The 21,486-nt window shown below is 35.6% G+C and overlaps 1 protein-coding gene and 1 long non-coding RNA gene across 3 annotated transcripts in view; one reads left to right on the plus strand and one right to left on the minus strand.

Annotated features, from left to right (window-relative positions):
• Window positions 1-3,141: 3,141 nt before the first annotated feature.
• On the minus strand, window positions 3,142-17,321 carry LOC149784295 (uncharacterized). 2 transcript variants are annotated; one of them, XR_016413840.1, is made up of 4 exons: window positions 17,164-17,321; window positions 15,185-15,247; window positions 8,944-9,042; window positions 3,142-6,968 (listed from the first exon to the last, which is right to left on the minus strand). It is a non-coding gene; the product is annotated as an uncharacterized LOC149784295 (long non-coding RNA). The 2 variants fall into 2 exon arrangements; XR_016413839.1 differs by having other exon boundaries at window positions 16,749-17,321.
• A 1,261-nt stretch (window positions 17,322-18,582) lies between these two features.
• The window catches only part of LOC149784296 (uncharacterized), a 29,890-nt gene continuing 26,986 nt past the window's right edge, over window positions 18,583-21,486 (plus strand). The window contains exon 1 of the mRNA XM_089932972.1: window positions 18,583-19,548. Coding sequence (XP_089789098.1) covers window positions 18,649-19,548 — 900 coding nt within the window. The 5' untranslated portion in view covers window positions 18,583-18,648. The remainder of the gene's footprint in view (window positions 19,549-21,486) is intronic.

A 21,486-nucleotide genomic window follows, 5' to 3' on the forward strand; every position in this document is an offset into this window, starting at 1 on the left:
ATACATTTTGTATAGTCCTTCTTCACACTGAATCCTTAATTGGTTCTTAAGTTCTCTCGGGGTAATGAACCCTTTCAGGCATTTTTGACATTTGTTTTGTTTTTCACCACACGTAGTTTAAGTCCTCTATAAGTTCGGATCTGGATTGACACATTTATCCAAATACGTTAGATTTCCATTTTTTTCTTCAAATATGACCACTGAATGAAAATTATATTTTTGCTGTTATTGTTCTTTTTAGGATGATGATTATTAATACACATTTTTCCATATGCTACATTTGTATTGTGTTTTTCAATATGTATACATTTATTCGTCTTTAATCAGCCCGCCAAAAATACTGCGACATTCTTGACACTTGTATGTGATCCACTATATTATGGCCACAAACAGCTCAAACAAAAATATTCTTACCCTGATTTTGATGTCAAAATAGAGTGTAACAGTTGTATTATCTGAAAATAGTTTATCTAACAGAGAAAGAAATAAAACATTTGGGTTTCAAAGTGAATACGACAGTAATCACCACCCTCCAAAAACTAAAAGAAAGCCTGCAACATATTTCACGTTTATATAGCCTTTTGTCCTTATTGTATGGATTTCCGTCCTTTACTATTGTACCTAATATGAAAACCATTCAACTCGCAATTGGAGGTACAGACAATATATTTTTTAAGACACATATTTTGTGTACTTCTGTAGTAATTTGTGACACTTACTATACTAATCATAATTAACGTTTCGCCCATTAATTAAAATGCATTAGTATATCTGGGCAAATGGGAAATGTTAATGCTAAAATTGCACATAAGTCTTATGTTCAGGTCATCCATAAAAGTTTAACTTAATATGTCTGGTTGGGTAGCAATGAAAAGAAAATATTAAGTAGTTATTTAAAATACAACACGATGCATATACTATCCAATAATCCAACTTTATTATACTATCCGCCGCTTTAAGCGACAAAATCCCCATACATGGTATTTAACGAAAATAGTCGGATCACACAAATACACTATCACAAACCTAAGTTAGGAGCATTTATATGCATACTGTACCCACAATCATACTATCACATACAATAGGGGTAAGTACTTTTAAGGTTTAGTTGGTTTTAAGCAGACATGGCCGTAAAAAAAGCATAAAATTATACACATTGTGTAAAAATGATTGGAGTAGGATCCTTCATTCTGAAGAGATGGGGGGTGGCCCTGAAAAGGGCCATTTTGGTTTTGTACCAGATCATTGATAATTATCAGTATCCAGGTCAACTGCACTGTCAGAGAGAGAGAGCACGCCTAGTCTCAAAAATCCGTTGTTATGTGGAAGAAGAGATTGCTCGTAAAATGAGACTTATTTGCAGCCATCTCCCAATCCTCCTCCTCTTCATGAATGATAGGTAGTTACTGTTGTTGCATTCCCTCTGTTGCAGCCTCTCTTACAACCTCGGAGACCTTTATTTTAGAAACTGAAATCCTTTCTCTCTCTCTCTCTCTTCGCTCCTTCCCGTACCAAATTTTCCTCCTCCAACGCCCACTTGATTTTGACAGTCTCCTCTTCCGTCACTGTTCTGATCAACACATTCAAGGTTTTTAAGAAGTCCTTCACACTCTTCACGTGAATGGTATTGGGGTAAGATGTAATGTTCAACATCAGTGATGGAGGTGTTCTTTCTTCGATAGTGACATAACTGTGTGCAGGCTTCCATTTTGGAAGTGTTTGCTGGCTTTATAATTTTGGACGAGTAATCTTCGAGTTAAGACCTGTGCAGTCATTTGGCCATGTGCGACTGGTTCATGTACGCAAGGCGTACTACTAAATTTCTCGTTGTTTGTTAACATTTCAGCGTTTCATACACCTTTATGTACGCATTGAAAGGTTCTTAATTGACATATCGGGAAGAGGTCACGGATAGGAAGGTCGTCAAGGGCTGCGCCTGGTCGCCGCATGATGGTTCATGTTGATCCAAGGATTGCTGCTCCGAAATGTTTCATCTTCCTCTAGTTTGTTAATGTACACGGACTGTGCTTATGACAAATTGATAGAGGAAAAGAAGAGTTATCACTTCTTATCGGGTCACGACCATAAATAAAGAGATGATGAACTTTTTAAAGGTTTTAGAGGGGATTATATGATGCAATAAGTATAAAGATGTATCGTTAGTGGAGTATAAATCTGAAATGTTTGTGGACTGGTTTTTCATCGTATTACTTGGTGGAGGGGTTTTATTAGATGGCAGTTTTTGGTTTTGTTTTGAAAATTTGCTCTTGGTATTATTTATGTACTATGCATGTTTCAGATTTTGTTTTTAATTATGAGCATATTCCTGTTATTCCACCATATAGGGTGTGGGAATATATATTTCCACCGAAGGTGGGCTTCGGACGCCGTTTCCCTCTCCGATGGAATGAGCTCCACCTCACCCCGCATATATTCCAGTGGGATTTGTCTCTTTAAATTAAATGTTCAAATGTCATTCATTCTTACCAGCATGTACAATACCAGTGCATTGTCTATTTACTGAAATGTATTAATTAGGGCTGAAAGCAGCAATAGGTTTTGTAGATACAAACAATGGAAGCAGACAGTGCTGTTTTACAAAAGAACAAATTTCACTAACTGGAGGATAGGGTTTCCCCCAAAAGGAATCTGCTGTTTTGAACCAGTCAATTGATTCCTTGAAACCATTTTATGTGCGACTATGATGGCTTTTCCACAGAATGCATCTGGATGGATTGTTTTCTTATAAAGACTGTGAAAGATGAAGAAAAGTTGAATACAATGTTTTATTAACAAAAAAAGGCTTAAAACTAAACCTGACTTTAACATGAAATATGATAAATAAAGAAATAGAACTTCAAAGATTCTTGGCTGCAGAAGTTTCTGTGGCACGATGCCAACAAAGATCAAACAACTGCAGCTTGTAATACATGTAAGAGATGGCCCTGATACCAACAAAAACCAGTGGATTGTTTGCAGGACAGGTTATCACAAGGAAAGATGCACTGTTTACAAATCAAAAAGTGCAAAGCACAATAGATGTCAATTAAAATGTTTCAGTGAAAAAGTCAAATGTGATAAAGATGTTATGGGTGATTTTTCGAATGAGTGATCAATAAATACAATGTGAGCCAAACTGAGTTTTACAAGAATCTGTTTAATTTAATTAAAAAAATGCACAACTGAGTTAGTTAAGTAGGGTTTTCAGTAAAAATAGGAAAATAGTGAAGTAGTACAAATTTTCCTCATTCAAAACTGTTGATGACAGCCATAACCCAAGGACCCAAAATAAATATTTTTAGTTCACATTTTTATGTAACACAAATATATATATATAATACATAATACATTGATATTGTATTGTTTCAAAATTAACAATTCACATTTTCACATTCTATCCAAAAAAGTTTATATGGAGGAAATAAAAAGCTGATTAGTTCTTTAAGCAAAAAAAATACTTTTGTACTTATACTCAAAAATGCAACCAATAAAACTTTGTATCACAGAAAACACCAAATATATAATACAATAAAATTCTAATGCATTTATGGTGCCCAGAAGAAGCAAATTAATTGGGCTAATTTGAACAGTTACAGACTTGTTTCCCCATACATTTTCTTGTCAGTATTTTAAGCAGTGTCTGTCAGTATTTTCATTCAGTGTTTCTAGCATCTTAGCACATATCACCTATGAAACAGGGCACAAACTGTAGACACTATAAATACACTATAATTACCATTCAGGGATAGTCCTGGCTTTTAAAAAGCTGTCGCCCAAAAAATCGCCAACCTCAATATTTTGTCACCAATTTTCAAAAAGTGTTGCCAGAACAAGTTGTGTACATTTTTTCAAGTGTTAATATAACAGGCAATGAAAATTACAAAAGATGAGTTAGTTAATACTCTAATTACAACAAGCATTAACAAAAGGTTACAAAGTGTTGCATGAAGATCCGTCGCGATTTTAGGGCTGCCCACTTGTTGAATGCAGTTTTAAAGTCTAATTTTCACATCTGTACATGCTGATTCTCATTAAATTCTTGAGAGATGAGATGCAGAGTTTATTTCTGATGTCAGTTTTTATGAGGTTCATCTTACTGAATCCACGTTCACAGTCTACAGTGCTGACAGGTGACACCAGTAGTCTCTCAGCAGCCCCCCCCCACCTTATGGCTAGCTTCACAAAGCTTGTAGTGAATTGCTTCCTAAATCCCAAGAATGATCACTGAATGCTGTATAAATTTTCTCGACAAGCAAAATAGAATCTCCATTCCCACGAATGAAACTTACATGAGTCAACACCTGGCAATATTGGACCGTATATATAAGCATAAATTCACACCCAATTTAGGGATTCTTTCACTCCTGTATTTTGAGAAATAAATAATTATTATTAATTATGCAAAACTGTTTTTTTTTTGCTATTTCTTGTTGCGGAGTTTAAGTCTCTGCAGCTGTAACACGGATTGATGGCAAAAGGAAAAGATCAATGAGCAAAATGCTGCGCTGGCGACAGATATAATTGTGATTGAGATTTTTTCCATTTGCTTTGTATTTATACGCAGTAGTCGGTACTTCAAAGGTTATCAGTTTTCTATGAAGGTTCAGCAAAACTATTGTATTGGTATATGTCAACAACAACAAAAATAAACAACAGAAGGATTAGCCATTCAATTAATTGTATCTGTTCTGTTTGCGTCTTCAGAAGTCGGTCAGTTGTAGGTATAGTTCGGTAGCATGATTGACTGTATCACAGCATGCAGTACTCAGCCCAAATGTCAGCATAAGCAGATTATGATGTAACAATGCATGGTAAAGATGGGGTTGTCAATACGAACAAAGGATTGTTTGTGTAACAGATTGATTCCAATGCATTGCTTAGTCAAGTTTGTCGATTCCTTTCATTCTCCCTTTTAATTTATCCAGTCCAAATCCATGATTGTATGTACAAATTAAATAACCAAAAAGTCTGTCGCCAAAAAAATCGCCAGATGGGATATTTTTGTCGCCAATAAGGAAAAAAAATCGCAATTTGCGACATTGGCGAAGACCAGGACGGTCCCTGCCATTATGTAGTATTGCATGACATACTGATGATACACTATTTTGTTGTTGTTGTTGTAGGGTTTAACGCCATTTTTCAGCACACGATAGGCTATACATGGCGGCCAGTATTAATGGTGGAGGAAGAACCCGGGAAAACCCCGGAAAGAACCACCGACCCACGAGAAGCTACTGGCAAGCTTTCTCACATACACACATTGGCTGAATCCGAGACTCAAACCCACACAAACACAGGTGAGGTGATCTGTAACGGAGAGTGCTTTAGACCATTCGGCGCCCCACACTATTCTGTAAATAACTCCTAGTTTGTAAAGACATTGATATTCAGGCACCTCTGTGTTCTAAGCAAAATCTGCAGATATTGACCATTGACTTAAACATGTTTATATTACAGTGATCAAAACCCACAAAGGAATACCTCCATACACCCAAATGCTTTCTGTTATTTACCTCTGTTACTTTCTCTAGAAAATCTGTTTTCTCAGCTTCATACATATAATATTTAAAATAAAGCCAAATCTCTACATTTTACATGGTTAAGGAAGACTTAGTACAAAACATTATGACATAAATTGTTACCACCACCCATCCTCTCAGAAAATAATAAGTTCATCTAGGTATGTGAAGGCAATCTTATTTATTTCATAAAATCTGATATCAGCTTTGTTAACATTTACAGTAATGGATTGCTTCTAAATACCTTCTGCAATTTTGGAATCTGGGAACATATTTGTCATCGCTTCTGTTAACTTGTCAGCTGTGCTCAATGACAAATTCATATTTATGATCAACTCAGAGAATCGCCTCAGCCTGTGTAATTTGCTTTTGAAATATGTGTTGATCACTGACTTCTTTCCCTTCATCACTGACAAAACATTTATATTTCCCTTCACTAATGATTCCAATTTTGCATGATTTTCTGATTCCAGATGCCGTGAATAGTCATTCCATCCACCACGTGCACAGGAAGAGTCTAAGTTCTCTTTCAGACGATGGTTTAAGGCATGGCCACAGAGTATTATAAACTGGTAGAAAATGCTGTTTTCTAATTTTAGACTTTCTATTTTCATGCTGAAACTTTCTTATCATCGACAATTTTCTTTGTTTAAACAACCGGATGCAGAGAATGTTAAAATCAATGATGTGGCACAGACTGCAGACACGGACGCGGATTGAAGAGATGATACAACAAAACAAAATGGAATAAAAACCACTACAAAGTAATTCAAAAATATTAATAATAAATGCATCCTCATATCATATTCTCCTATCAATGACCATACCGAGGGACTTTATTCTGTTGTTGTTGTTGTTGTGGGGTTTAACGCCATTTTTCAGCACACGATAGGCTATACATGGCGGCCAGTATTAATGGTGGTTGTTGTTGTTGTTGTTGTGGGGTTTAACGCCATTTTTCAGCACAATAGGCTATACATGGCGGCCAGTATTAATGGTGGTTGTTGTTGTTGTGGGGTTTAACGCCATTTTTCAGCACACGATAGGCTATACATGGCGGCCAGTATTAATGGTGGAGGAAGAACCCGGGAAAACCCCGGAAAGAACCACCAACCCTCGAGAAGCTACTGGCAAACTTTCTCACATACCCACATTGGCTGAATCTTAGACACGAACCGCCGCAGACAGAGGTGAGATGGCAGTGATCCGTAACAAAGAGCGCTTTAGATCACTTGGCCACTTGGGGCCCCGGACTTTATTCTGTACAAATACGGTAAAATATGGACGGGTAAACAGATCTGCAGTTAGTTCAGATTTTGCAATAAATGCTTCAAGAAACATACAAATCATCTCCATTCTCATTCTATAAGGAACATGTCTGCGCAATTAATGGTTCAAAATAAAGTCTTCATTAGTGAATTTCACAGGACAACCAGGACAGCAGAATACCTACAATGAAAGAACAGTTTCAACAGTTATAATGTTACTGCAAAAGGAAAAGTATACACATGTTACCCATGCTGCATTTAAAAAAAATATAATAGCTTATTATTTATAATAATTCTAGCATAGTGATGGAAAAATTGATCAAATCTAAATATCAGATTTTACCTTCACTGGTCAACTGTAAAAGCAGTAGTTACAAACATGGTTCCCATGCTTTTCAAAAGATAAATGTTCAGGTCATTTCCAGGATGAAATTACTTTGTTCAAGATTCACATATGACCATTAATGAATGGAATTAAAGAACATTTTGAATTATAAAACATGCATTTTCTAAATCTAAAGCTGTTTATCATTCGAGACTCTCCAAAATAGTCAGAAAAGATGAGTATGTGCAAAACCATGAAATGTATCACACAAAACAAGTTTGACTATACTCATATAAATTGGCATGTAAAGTCATTTCAACGTACAGAATACAAATTCTAATTTTACCATGCTGACCTGCACTATGTTGTTATGTGGAAACAACTTTAAATTTACCTGTGCCAAAACCCAAACAAAATTTTTCAAACGACCTAACCTCATTAAGATGATCTAGTTTAACATCAATCATTTAAAAACATTTACAAAAAGGGTTGATTTAAATTTTGAAAAAAAGGCCTTCAAAATGATAACTGCTGCATAAACAACTGAATTTCTTTAAAATCAAATTGTCTTCTTGTAACTGATAAACCAGTCCCCAAACTTGTACTGATACAGGGGCTCGTTTTGTTTTTGAATATATAATAAAAGGGATGACAATTTCCCATTTCTCCTGTGTTCTATTTAAGATCTGAAACCAATGCTTCAAGCTACATGTCACTGTGTAATAGTTTCACACCAAAGTTCAGCTAAGCAATTCAAAATTCTGGACAACAAAATTTAGCTTAAAATGAAAAGCAGTCCGTTTTCTAATCCGAATATCCTATGAATATACAAATCCTATTTTTTACATTTGGTTTTCTAGGTTCAGGTGTGAGGTCCGAGCAATTGCATAAAAAAAAAATAGGAATTTGCTGCCACTGTGTGGTAATGGCATATGGTAGTCACTTACCAGCAGCCCAAGCAAATTTAAGCTATCTTATTTAATCAATAGGAAAATGATTTATTTTCTCAAAAATGGCAAATATGGCAAGTATTATAATCATTATGTCTTTAACCCACTGACAGACTAGACAAAACTACACCATAGATGAAACATGACCCGGTACTTGCCATATGTGTTACTAGTCAGATGAATTCAGCCATTTGTGTTGACTTCACAACTCCAACAACGATATCAGAAGTCCAATAATCATCTGATATCAACAACAAACTTCTTTTTAATGTTGTTGTACAAATATTAAATAATATTAAATGAAAGACAGATACAGAAAGAACATATAATTCTCAATATATTTAATTCAAGAACAATGACAAGAAACCCATCAGTGTCGCAGCAATCAGGCCAGTCTTAAAAGTGAAAATTTTCATCAACTGCGCAGACAAAATGTCTTACTTTAGTCTTTGCAGTTTCCACTTCAGGAGAGGAGCTGTCACTAGTGGTAATTGTAACAGCATGAGGAAGCTAAAAAGCATTCATGCATCGAAAGCATGGATTGTATGTGTACAGGAGAATGGTTGTGTTGATGAGAAGATGCTGCAGTGGATAAAAGTGTTTTATCTCAGGAACACACTTTATTACATTTTAAATTTGAGTGCGTTCACTGACATGTACTTTTTGAATGATTTAAAAGTTGTCCCACAACCTAAAACTCATAAAAACAGTTCACCAAAACATTATTTTAAAAATTAATTTAAGCTGTCCCAATGTATACCGTAAATATGGTATATTCAATGTTTTTAAAAAGAATAAGAAAGGAAATAAAACTATCATTTTAATAAAGTGAGATCCATCAGCATTAAAATAAAATTGTTGTTGATAGGTTTTTCACTAACCTGCCATGACAGAACTTTAAATCCACTTGCAGATTCAGCACAATGGTGGACACTGTCAGCCCAGGGGATATTCTCCCAAAACAAACTGCCAGTGTTCAGCTAAATAAAAACAAATTGTAATACATGAACATCTTGATCATTAATGGAGACAAAAGATACATACATTGTCCATCTTATAGTCTAAAGCGCTCACCGTTCCGGATCACTGCCATCTCACCTATGTCTGCATGGGTTCGAGTCCAAGGCTCGGCTAGCGTGGGTATGTGGGAAAGCCTGCCAGTAGCTTCTCGTGGGTCGGTGGTTCTTCCCTGTGTTTTCCAGGGTTCTTCCTCCACCAGTTATACTGACCGCCATGTATAGCCTATCTTGTGCTGAAAAATGGCGTTAAACCCTAAAGCAACAACAACAACAACAACCATCTTATAGTTAAATCAATGTATGGCCACAATATTGAAGTAATGATTGATATCTGGATAGGTTGACAAAGGAATGTAGAACTAATATTGTTTTATTATATATATTTATATTTATTCACCAAGGCTATTCAATAGTTCCTTTTCAATTTAATTGGAAAAGACAATTCTTGCCTCATTTATAAAGTCTATTGAACTGGCCACCAAGTATATAATTTACGTAAAGCTATCTGTATGGCTACCACATACCTGAACTACGAAATATACTAATTGTTGCAAATGATTACATTTTACAGCAACACTTTTCCTTATCTGAGAAATCCCTTTTTATAATCATAATATTCTAGAGTTCTGTTTCTATCTCTAAATGTTTGCACAAAGACGTAGAGTAATACTGCAGGACAACACTTTGAAGTTTAACAGGAAACATGATTATCATACCTATAATTAACATGTTAGAAAGAAACATGCATTAAAATGGCCAACTGATTTGATAGAACAGAGACCTCTGGTAAGACAATCCTGTTACACCTTGCTAATGAAAAAAGGCAGGCTTAATAAGTAGCATTTTTAGCATGATTATTTAAGTAATGTGATTATCCAAATACTAAATGCTAAATTCGGACCTATCTTAGCTTCTGCCCAATACATCTGGATGATCATGAAACCGGCTTAATTGCTTAAGCATGTTAGTCGTTCAGGTTTCTGCAGGTCACTGTTGTAAAAACTTGCACAATGTTACAGTCCTTTATCTCCTCCAGAAACAGACATTTTAAAATAGATATTGAGTAAATATAATGGGTAACAAATCCAATCGATGATCTTTTTCTGTTCTCCACTCAAAACAAACAAATCTTTTTATGTTATGTTCAAACTAGTTGGCAAAAAAACTGTATTAGAAGTTTGAAAGTGGATTTCTTACATAATATCACCTGTTTACTGCTTATTTCCTGCAGTGTTTTGTGTACATCTGCACAGTATCATCGACTGTCTTAACTTTGCACCAGTCCTTGATTTGCTACCCATGTCTCTTGCAACCTTACATCCCTGTTTCAAAATCATTATGTCACCAACTGAATCAACACCTATTTTTTTAATACTGATAGTAAGTGCTGATTAAGAAATATTTGACAAAATAAAATATCAAAATATACCGTGATTACAATAATAGAAAACAAAATGGAAATGTCCAGTTTAACTAATGCCATATTTGCAACAAGTTTGTTGCTCTGGAGTGAGTGTTGGCTGTTTAAGTCAGGGCATATGGTTGTGTTGGTTTTCTTTATCTTTTTATTTGAGGAAAGCCATGACGGATATTGTTTTGAAGGCAAAGGCAAAGCAAAACTTGGTTACTATAATATACACTTTTTATACCATGTTATAGTATTCTTGCACCATCCCATTTGTTTCTACCACCTTTTAATATTAAAAGGCATCAAGAATATAAAAAATGCACAGAACGTAGTCATTTCATTCACTGATTTATAATTTTTAATCTGATCGTCACTAGGGGTTCCCAAACAGTCAACTTATTGGCATTTTCAATCACCGCTCTGGTGGCCTAGTGGTTATAGCGTCCGCCTCAGATGCAGGAGGTTGTGGGTTTGATTCACGGCCGAGTCATACCAAAGACTTAAAAAATGGCACTAACAGTTGCCTTGCTTGGCACTCAGCATTAAGAGGTTAGTGTTAGGACTGGTCGGCCTGGTGTCAGGATAATGTGACTGGGTGGGATTTCAAGCTACATGTCTGCGGCATGATGCCCCAGTGCTAGACATCACTATAAACTGTCACACTGCAGACATCGTAGCGATATGACTGAATGTTTTTTAAAGCTACGTTAAAAATCCAAATCACACGCATTTTGATTTTGAATCTCTAGCAACATGGTCACCATATCTCCTTAGGCCAGTCAATGTTCACAAGCAATGTATGTGATGTAGTTTATCCTCTTTGAAATCAAATAATTCCGAAAATTTTGGATTTACATCTCTTTAACAAATGTATACAAGAGTTCTTCCTATTTATGTGTTCAATTTCTTTTAGAAATATTAAAACTAGAAATTGCAAATATTGGATATAGACACAGTTTTGGCTGAAATAGACTATTCTAGAAATAAGAAATGGACACCGAGCAGTCTGTTTACATCAGAAGCTCCTGTTTGCATTGAAATACCAATAATCGGACAGTGTTAGGGACCCCTTGATGTCAATCAGGTTAGAAATTATAAAACATTGAATGAAATGACAAACTTTTGTGAATTTTTTATATTGTTGATGCTTTTTGTTTTCAAAATTGGTAGAGGTTACAAACAAATGGGTAAAGATGCTAACAGGTACACAGGTATTCACATATTGATAATAACCCAGGTAAAATAATGTACAACCGGGTACCCATTAAAAAAATAAGTTTTCCAAGTTCAAATCGAGACACATAAAAATGATTTCAGTTTGAAGATTGTGTTGTGTGCTCATTTGTTCATCATCAAAGGGGCTCATATGGTTCCTTACAATTTACTTATCATACATGGACTATATAATAATACAAGGGAGGACACTTCTCTCCTTTCTCATGCAACCTATTTAAGAATCAACGCTGATATTTCAGATTGTGTGCCATTTTTGTCACGACCTAAATGCACCTGTTTTGAGTTCCAGATGACATCAACTCGTCAATACCTCTCATCAACAGCAACAGTAAGTACTGATTAAGAAATATTTGATGAAATAAAATTAAAATACGTAGTACAATTCAAATAAAAGAAAGCACAATAGAAATGCCCAGTTTAACTAAATGCCATTATTGCCTCAAGTTTGTGGCCCTGGAGTGAGTCTTAGCTGTTCAAGTCAGGGACGCTGCTCATATGTTTACTGTGGTTTTTTTTAATACCAGGAAATCTAAGTCAGATATTTTTTGTCACGGCAAATGTAACACAAAAATGTGGTTACCATAACATACACTTCTTATATCATGTTTGGAAAAATTGAACAAACTATACAGAATTAAATTTTTCACTGAAATGTTTAAAATTAAGGGTAAAAAAAATCTGTTATTTTATAACACTGAGAAAAAAATTCAAATAAAAATTCACATGTGTAAATGTGTAATTTTTGCATGATTTTTTTTATATGAAACAGTTCCAAGAAAACAGACAGGTTTCTCGTATCGAAACAACTTGTCAGATTTTCATTCTATTTTTATACTACATACATAGTGAACCAGTCTAGATTGAAAATAATTGGTGCCAGACATTAATAATAATAATAATAATAATAATAATCTAATCTTTAGAAGCTCTAAGCGCTTTACAACATTAGACAACACCTATAAGATAAAAAACATATAATAATATTATTACAAAAACAAATGCCATGAAATTAGAAAATAATTAAAAAATAAAAAACATGCTGAGAATATTTCAGGTAGGAAACATTATTAGGTCTTTAAGTTTGTTCTTGCAGTTGAAATAAGTGAGTTTTGAGATTGAATGTGATCACTGTGTCTTTGTGTCTAAGTTCAGTGGGCAATTCATTCCACGTTGCTGGGCCCTGGTATGCAAAAGAACGCTGTCCATATGACTTTGTTTCCATAGTATGAATAATGAGTATACGATTATCAGAAGAGGAGCATAAGTATCTTGCTGGTGTGTACACATGGGTGAGATCGGATAGGTATGTTGGACTAGAGTCAGACAGTGAAACATAGCACAGAGAACAAATTTTGTGTTTGATTCTGGATCGAATGGATAGCCAATGTAGGGTACAGAGCAGCGGGGAGGTGTACTCTGATTGTGGTGCTCTAAATATGATCCAAGCAGCTGTGTTTTGAACTTTTTGAAGTTTCTGGAGTAGATATTGAGATGAACCAGACAGAATTGAGTTACAAAAGTCCAGTCTTGAAAGTACTAGTGAACACACAAGTGTTTTAGTGGCAATAAAATAAACCCTCAAACTGGGATGAATAGATGTGACTGATGGATGTTATACAACTGAAAAATGTTAGGAGAGGGATTTTGTTAAACTTAAAAACATGTTGCACTGGACTGACATTGAGGGACGAACCATTGCTGGTCGAGTATAATACAACAATCATCATTTGGACTTTACAACTATTCACGAAAGTTACTGTAGACATGTAGACTAGTTAAAGTGAGTGTTACGCATAAATAATCTATCAATTTCTTTTGTCTCTACTATTGTACTACGGTATTTACAGTGTTTTCAGACGGCAACAAATAATTACTTTTTTGGTCGTCCAAAGACATTAAATTCTTTAATTAGGTGTCTGAAAACATACAGGGGAAGATAAATTTGTGGGCCCCCCCCCACCCCCCCGTCCATAACGAAATTACTGTTAGCTCACATGATGACATGCTGTAATAAAGAAAAAAAGTATTTTGTCCAATACCATGGAATGGATAATGAATGAAAAACAGGTGTGTGTGTGTGTGATTTGGATTTTTAATGTAGCTTTAAAAAAATTTAAGTAATAGCGTTACGATGTCTGCAGTGTGACAGTTTAATAGCGATGTCTAGCAAAGGGGCATCATGCCGCTGACAGGTAGCATGATGTCCCCAACCAGTCACATTATCCTGACACCAGGCCGACCAGTCCTAACACTAACCTCTTAATGCTGAGTGCCAAGCGAGGCAGCTGTTAGCATAAGATGTAGAAAAAATTATAGTGGGAGCAAGATCCGAAAATTACAAAGCATATAAATGTTATATTTGCCCCCCTCACCGAAACGGTGTCCAAAAACAAACTGTAAATACAGTGTAACTACTAATCCAAATGAATTTAGACGATTTGAGACGAAACTTTTAACCACTGATCCAGGTAAGTAGCAGACCCACTTATAACATGGGGTCAGTTGTAGAGCCCATTTTATTTTACTAGAAAGTACCAAAAATTTGACCCGTATTTGTTGAACAGAGGAAATCGCAATTAAAGTTGGTAATTGAAACCTGTTGGAATTGTTATTGATCTCTCAGTGGTTGGGCGTCTTGACTATAAAGGTCATTTTTACATAAAAGCAAATAACTTAATTAGACAAAGCACTTTATTGACAGTTATTGCCAACAAGATTTTAAAATAAGTATTCAGCCATTAAACAGACCAGCTAGCCCTACCCCCCTTAGAGGCTTTCACAGTGTCAAGCAAGGATGGCATCATTTCATATAGTTATGTAGGTCCATCGATAAATTACACCCTTGCCTATAGCGCAGTCTGTTTTTGGACCTGTTATGCATGAGTTATCAAGGGAGTGCTGTATATTGCTCTTTTTATGCTTTTTTGCTGCTTATATTAGTAATAATTATGCTTATACCTTCATAGGGGGTTAGCACATGTGAACCTACAACAAAGGAGTTCAGGTTAACATTTAATACGATTTTCATTTGATTGGGTACCCAGGTAACTGATTGATAGGACTGACAGGTACCTGGTAGAAATTTCCCAAAATTTTGACATCTCTACATATGGGTGGATATGCAAATAGTTTAGGAATAATTAATCTAATTGAAAACCATACATAATGAAATCTTTCATTTAAATATTTTAATCTAAGGGGAAAACAACTCTGTTGTAACATAAAAATAATCTTTAAAAAACTTCACTAAGTATTGTATTATAATTTTGGGGGGATAATTTTTGTAATTATTACTTATAAGTGTATTATTGCAGATAATATGTGTTTGAAAGAAATAAAATATATTAAAGATGCAAATATTAATAATACAAGGACATAAAAAACGATCTATTTATATACCCTGGACTAAATGTCGCATCTTACGTTATGTGGCATGTATTTGGCGAATGGAAAACTTACCAAAGGAGAACTCGCTTAGGGAAAACTAGCCCGAGGTTGGTTGGTGAATTCACTCCAGACTGACTGAAGAGAGAGAGAGATAGAGTTAGAGAGCTTCTCTGGAGAAGTGAAAGATCTTACTTGTATACTGAGTAAGACTGTCAAATTTATACCTTAAGTGTTCACAAAGAAATCAATCAGTTATCATTAATAATATCAATTCTCAAAGCAGATGAAATTGTCAATAAATACTGGCATAGTTATCACCAATTTGCTTCATGTACCAGTTGCATAAGCTCCAGCAGGTGAAGCTTAAAATGTAGGTAACATTGCATGTAGAAATAAAAAAGTGCTGGATTTTACACCTCAAAAACATCTTACATAGTTGATTGAGGGGGTAGGGGTGCTGATGCACATCTGTGAAGTTAGTGCACAAACAGATGGAGTGAAGCCTTCAGATACTCATATTTAAGTTATTCTAAGCCAGGTTTGTTTCTATAAAAAAGGGTATTTGGTGATATAATTTCATTATTACTAAAAATATGAGGCAAATATTAAATTCCAATGAAAATAATTGGGATCATTTAAAATAAATAGGTAAATAGACAGTTACAATGTTTTTTTGGGATGGATACAAAGCTTATGAGGTAAATTATCAGATATATGCTGAAATAAATGAGGCTGCACTTAAGTTGTTACTATCCAGGATACAACAAAGATTATTATGTTATCTTGTTTTTTATAAGTTTCAAACAAACAAGTCTGATATAATGATATAACACCACACAATGGTGACATTACTATAGTACAAGTCACATGGCTCATGTATGCGCATTTACTCATTTTTAATTAAATATAAATTCTTTTAAAATTTAACACTAATTTTATTTAACCAAAGTCTATTCAATCCTAATTACTGAATGCTCTGCACCTTAACTGTCTCCATGAATCTTCCAGACAAATATCTATCGCTATGGACTTTTACAATGGTGGCCATGTACTGAATTTAGGTCAAAATAAGAGCATGTCCAGTGTAATCATCAATCGATGGTAGTACGAATTTGTTTATCAATATGTGTAGCTTTCATTATGACATCATAGTGCACACCATTTAATCCAGATTATATTGGATCACACCTTTAGGTTCATTCTGTCATAATATATACGTACTTTAATATTGATTTTGCCACTGGGACCTCCTGGGGCATCGAAATAATGTCCTTCCAAAGGAATATGGATGTATAAGAATCTAAATGAAGTGAATACTTGCTACTCAAAGGTATGTAGAATCAAAGTATAAAAAATGGCACCAATTACTGAAATAGTTGGTGCTGAATGCCTACATGTCCTATGTGACTTGTACTATATAAACAAAATCAACAACAGCAAAAAGTTATTCTGCAATGACCGGCAATAATAGTCCAACATACACAGGGCATAAGTAAACACTTGCTATAGAAATGAACAGGTGTGTGTGTGTGGTATATCTGAATTTAAGCGTGATTAAGTCCTAAATGTATGTATGTATATATGATATGTCTGCATGTGGCAGTTTATAGTGATGTCTAGCACTGGAGCATCATACCTCAGACATGTAGCATGATGTATCTCAGTTATTCGGTAACGGAATAATTCAAGAGGTGATCATATAAAGCGGTATCCATCATTGGGCGATACCTCTAAATTAGTATCTATGATCTTCGGGGCGACTTTTCCTGACACCTGGAATGATGATTTCTCCAAGGGACAGGTTCTCCATGGAGCTAGTCCTACATGTAAGACCATGACGCTGATATTTGTTTTGTGCGTCAGGACTAGCACTAAAACAAAACCAACTTGTGCAGTGTCTTACACTGTAGGACTATTCATGGGGCGAGTAATCCCAAGGCGAGTTCTCGACTATTCCAGCAGCACGAACCATTTAAAGTTGAAACTCAGGTCAAAGCTAGGATTTGAACTCAGCCTATCAATTATTGCTTCAAAATACAATACGTTCATACACCATGCTCCTGAATATGCGCTCTATTTGGTTAAATTCGAATGTCTTCTCTTGTCGTCGTCTAAGCCCCAGCAAGTAACAATATTTATCTGGTAAGTTACTATCTATCTTCTTCGGTAATACATTCAAATTCTACGATTGATCGTAGTCGACAGACGCTTATAAAATACCACATTACAATGACCGGCCCCTAGCTGGAGAACCTGATAATAAATTTAATAAATAGCTTTTACATTTAATTAAAAAAAAATATTTTTATCATTAATCCTTTTATGTTACCTATTTACATCAATTTGTACATACTAGTTGTCGTATTCAATGGATTTTTTAGTTTAATTAAGCAAGGCTGATAACCAAGGCTGATCGCCGTTGCCTGAAAGCTATTATACCTGCTGGTACAGTGGGACGAACAGCAAGCAGACCGGCCTGAGACATGTGTTTAAGGCAGTGCAACCCCTATAATCTCTTCTTTTAGATATATGGAATGCCGAGGTACCAGTCCGGGCATCTCGGCAAGCACTAGTCTGGTTCCCTGCTTAGTATGATCCCTGCGTTGCACTCCGCAAGTATAGGGGGCAGGGTCCAGTTTTTATGTACAAATTTAATGCCGCAATTGGCGACCTAGTATAAAAAATCATAAAAAATCAAATACACAAGTGAGGTCAAAAAGGTCCATATTTTTAGATACCTATATTAAAACAAAGCATAAGAATAGTATTCACTTGACCAGAGAAGTCAATGGCAGTTCATAGCAGAAGAGGTTTATGCACCCCAACCCCTATTTTATACCTGCATTTTTCACATCCAAATGCCATTTTTGACAGCATGTAGTGCTCACAGTGCAAACGCAAGCCCTTTCCCTGGATGAAAATTTTGAAAAACATTGTCTACTAAACAGTTTGATGCAATTCAGAATAGTTGTCATCCAAGCCGTTTTTGAGATACTCGGCTTGCCTTGAACACACGTGTCTACTGCTATGGGAGGCTAGCTCTTCTTCCTAGCCAACTATTGGTATTTCACTATCAACATACTGCAGAGCAACTATGGAAGGTGTACATGCCTGACATCAATTTCAAGAACAACACAAGCCCAAAACACCTAGTTAACAAATATACCCATATCTATAAATAGTAAACAATAATAGCTGAAAAAGTCACACCATAGCCTGAATTTACGAAACTGGACCCTGCCACCATAGCGGAGTGCAATTGAAGGAGCATACTAAGCACGGTACCAGACTAGGCAAGCGCCAATAAAATTCTTAAAGAAAAGATCAACCCCAAATTTCAAAACAATTATTTAATAAATTGTTGTCACTAAATGATTGTAATAAAGTACAACACCACAGACCCAATGGGGATACACAAAGATAATAAAAAAAAATCCGTTGCAAAAATTCGGCCACGTGGGGGACTTCTCATAGGCTAATCAGCTAAAGTATAGCTGGGAGATTGAGCCAACTTACAGTTATAAAAGGAGGTAAATATGACACGAAAGGGAAAAAAAGAATTACAAACAAAGCTTAATTCGAAGGTACACCTAAGACCACAAAGCAGTAAGAAAACAAACAAATGTGAGGAATGTGGGAAGGAGTTCACTAGGGTTTATAGTCTAACGATACATAGAAGGATTCATAGTGGAGAAAAACCATTCAAATGTCATGTATGTGGTCGAATGTTTGCTCAAACGGGGAACTTGAAGCAGCATTTAAACCTGCACAGTGGAATAAAACCGTACAAATGTGATCAGTGTGGTAAAGAATTTGCCCAAAACGCGAATCTTAAAACACATTATATGATTCATTATGGAGAAAAACCGTACAAATGTGTTATATGTGGTAAAACGTTTGGTCAGAATCCGCACTTGAAGTTGCACTTAAGAATCCACAGTGGAGAAAAACCTTACAATTGTGAAGAGTGTGGTAGACTGTTTAGACAGAAGGGAGAACTAAAGCTACACCTAAGAACACATAGCGGAGAAAAACCATTTAAATGTAAAATTTGTGGAAGAAAGTTTAATCAGACTTCAAACCTTAAGAGACACTTGAGAGTACATAATGGTGAAACACAATACAAATGTGAAGAATGTGGTAAAGAGTTCATTGCACTGATAAACCTCCAGAGTCATTTAAGAGTACATAGTGGAGAGAAACCATACAAATGTATATTGTGTGGTAAAGTGTTTAGTCATTGTCAGAACTTGAAAATGCATTTAAGAATCCACAGTGGAGAAAAACCTTACAAATGTCAAGAATGTGGAAGAGAGTTTACTCAAAGTGAGAACCTCAAGCAACATTCCAGGAGTCATACTGGAGAAAAACCATACAAATGTGATGTATGTGGAAAAAGCTTTGGCTTTTCGCAAAACCTGAAAAAACATGTAAAAGTACACAAAAGATAAAATAGAAGCTTGACAACCGTTTACTGCACATCAGTGTGGAGCTATGTTGTCGTAACCTTGGCGCGATTGAGGCTACAGTATGATCCTATACATAAAAATGGAGCAAATAAAACTGTAGCATGCAACCCAGGTCTAGATCTTACAATGGACTCTCTTATACTCATCTAACGTCTAGATTTTCTCAGATTTTTCTATCTTCCCTATAACTTTTCCTGACAGTGACATATTACAATCTTTTCCAAGATCACAAGGTCATTAACCTTACATCTGAAGCCTATAACAATATCACTGCCTAAAGAACATGCACCAGCCAGGCTCTATATTTATCAGATCGTTTCTCCATTTTACGGTGCCATTAGACAAACACACTGACCTACTGTGATCTCTATCACTTAACAGGCTAGCTTTGGGAACTATTTACAAAGTCAGCAAAGATACCTTGCTACAAATTACCCATGCTCCGAGTAAGTGTGTCCTCACACTAAAACTGCAATAAATTTAGATTTTTTTCTAAAGCTTCAAAATATATTAAGACTAGATATTATAAAAGAAAAATAGTTTTGATTAAAAAAATTTTTATAACATAAGCAACCTCTGTTGTATAATTCAAGAGTTCTAAATGTATGGTCACACAACGTACATCCAGCCAAATATTTCAGATAAGTCCTATTTTAACTTAATGGTTTTCACATTCAGCACTTTTTACTTTTTTTAAATGTGCACAATTTAAGTTTATAGTAACTCATACGAATTTTGTAATTGAAGTTTCAATCTAAAACGTATATTCTTTCCACCAGCTCATGCATCACCTTTGGCATCCACTCTGAGTCATTGGTAATGGGTATTCCGAGGTGGTACTTTCCATAGGGTACAGCCAAGATAGATCCTTAATTCTGGATGGATCATCGCGGTTATTGTAGCTAGCATTGTCATGCTCATCGATATCATCATCACTTTGATGTACATTCCCATTATTGTTGTTATATCGGACGTTACAAGATTTAATTCTGTCCACATGAATCACTTGCGATTTGCCCCTATATCCACACTTTATGCAGTATGTCACATCACTGAGTTTTTCAACAACTTGAAATCGTCCCTTCCACCAAGACTACAATTTTCTTGACAGTCCTGTTTTCCTTTGTGGAGTGTAAACCCAAACCAGATCACCTGGTTTGAACTGTTCCAATTTCAATCGACTGTTGTAGAATCTCTTCTGGAATAACATACTTTGGTTAAGGTGGTTCCATGCAAATTGATGAGCTAAACGCATTGTTTCTGAAAGGTTTTCAACCCAGGTATTTTGAGAATATGTATCTGTTGGCCGTCCAAATTGAATATTGAGTAGAATGGTCACTTCCCTACCAAGCAGCTGTGCGATACGCCATTGTTAAATATGGCAAGTGTTCATCCCAGTTATCCTGATGTTCATTTACATATGCAGAAAGCATCACAGCGAGCATTCTGCTGAACATTTCATCTATTCCATTGCTCTGTTGGTGGTAAGCAGTTGTCCTTGTCTTTTCGATATCCAGTAATCTACACATTTCTTGGAAAATTTCAGATTCAAATTGTGTCACTTTATCCAAATAAATTTGATGGGGCATGCCAAATCTGCAGATTATCTCTTCAACAAGTACACTAGCTATGGCTGTGGCATCCTGATTAGGCAGTGCAAACACCTCTGTCCATTAGTATAATAGTCTCCAATTGCCAGAATATATTTATTCCCAAGTGACGTTTCTGGCAATGGTCTCATAATATCCAATGCTGTTCTATCCATCGGACTTCCTGACTTGCAGAGATGCATTGGGGCTCTTCTCTTCTTGCCTGGGGACTTTTTTCTTGCACATACTTCACATGTACTACACCAGTCCATAACATCATGTTGTAGTCGAACCCAATAATATCATTGCCTGATTT

Source organism: Sinohyriopsis cumingii, chromosome 14 (genome assembly GCF_028554795.1).
Source record: "Sinohyriopsis cumingii isolate HCF-2022 chromosome 14, ASM2855479v2, whole genome shotgun sequence".
Lineage (NCBI taxonomy): Eukaryota > Metazoa > Mollusca > Bivalvia > Unionida > Unionidae > Sinohyriopsis > Sinohyriopsis cumingii.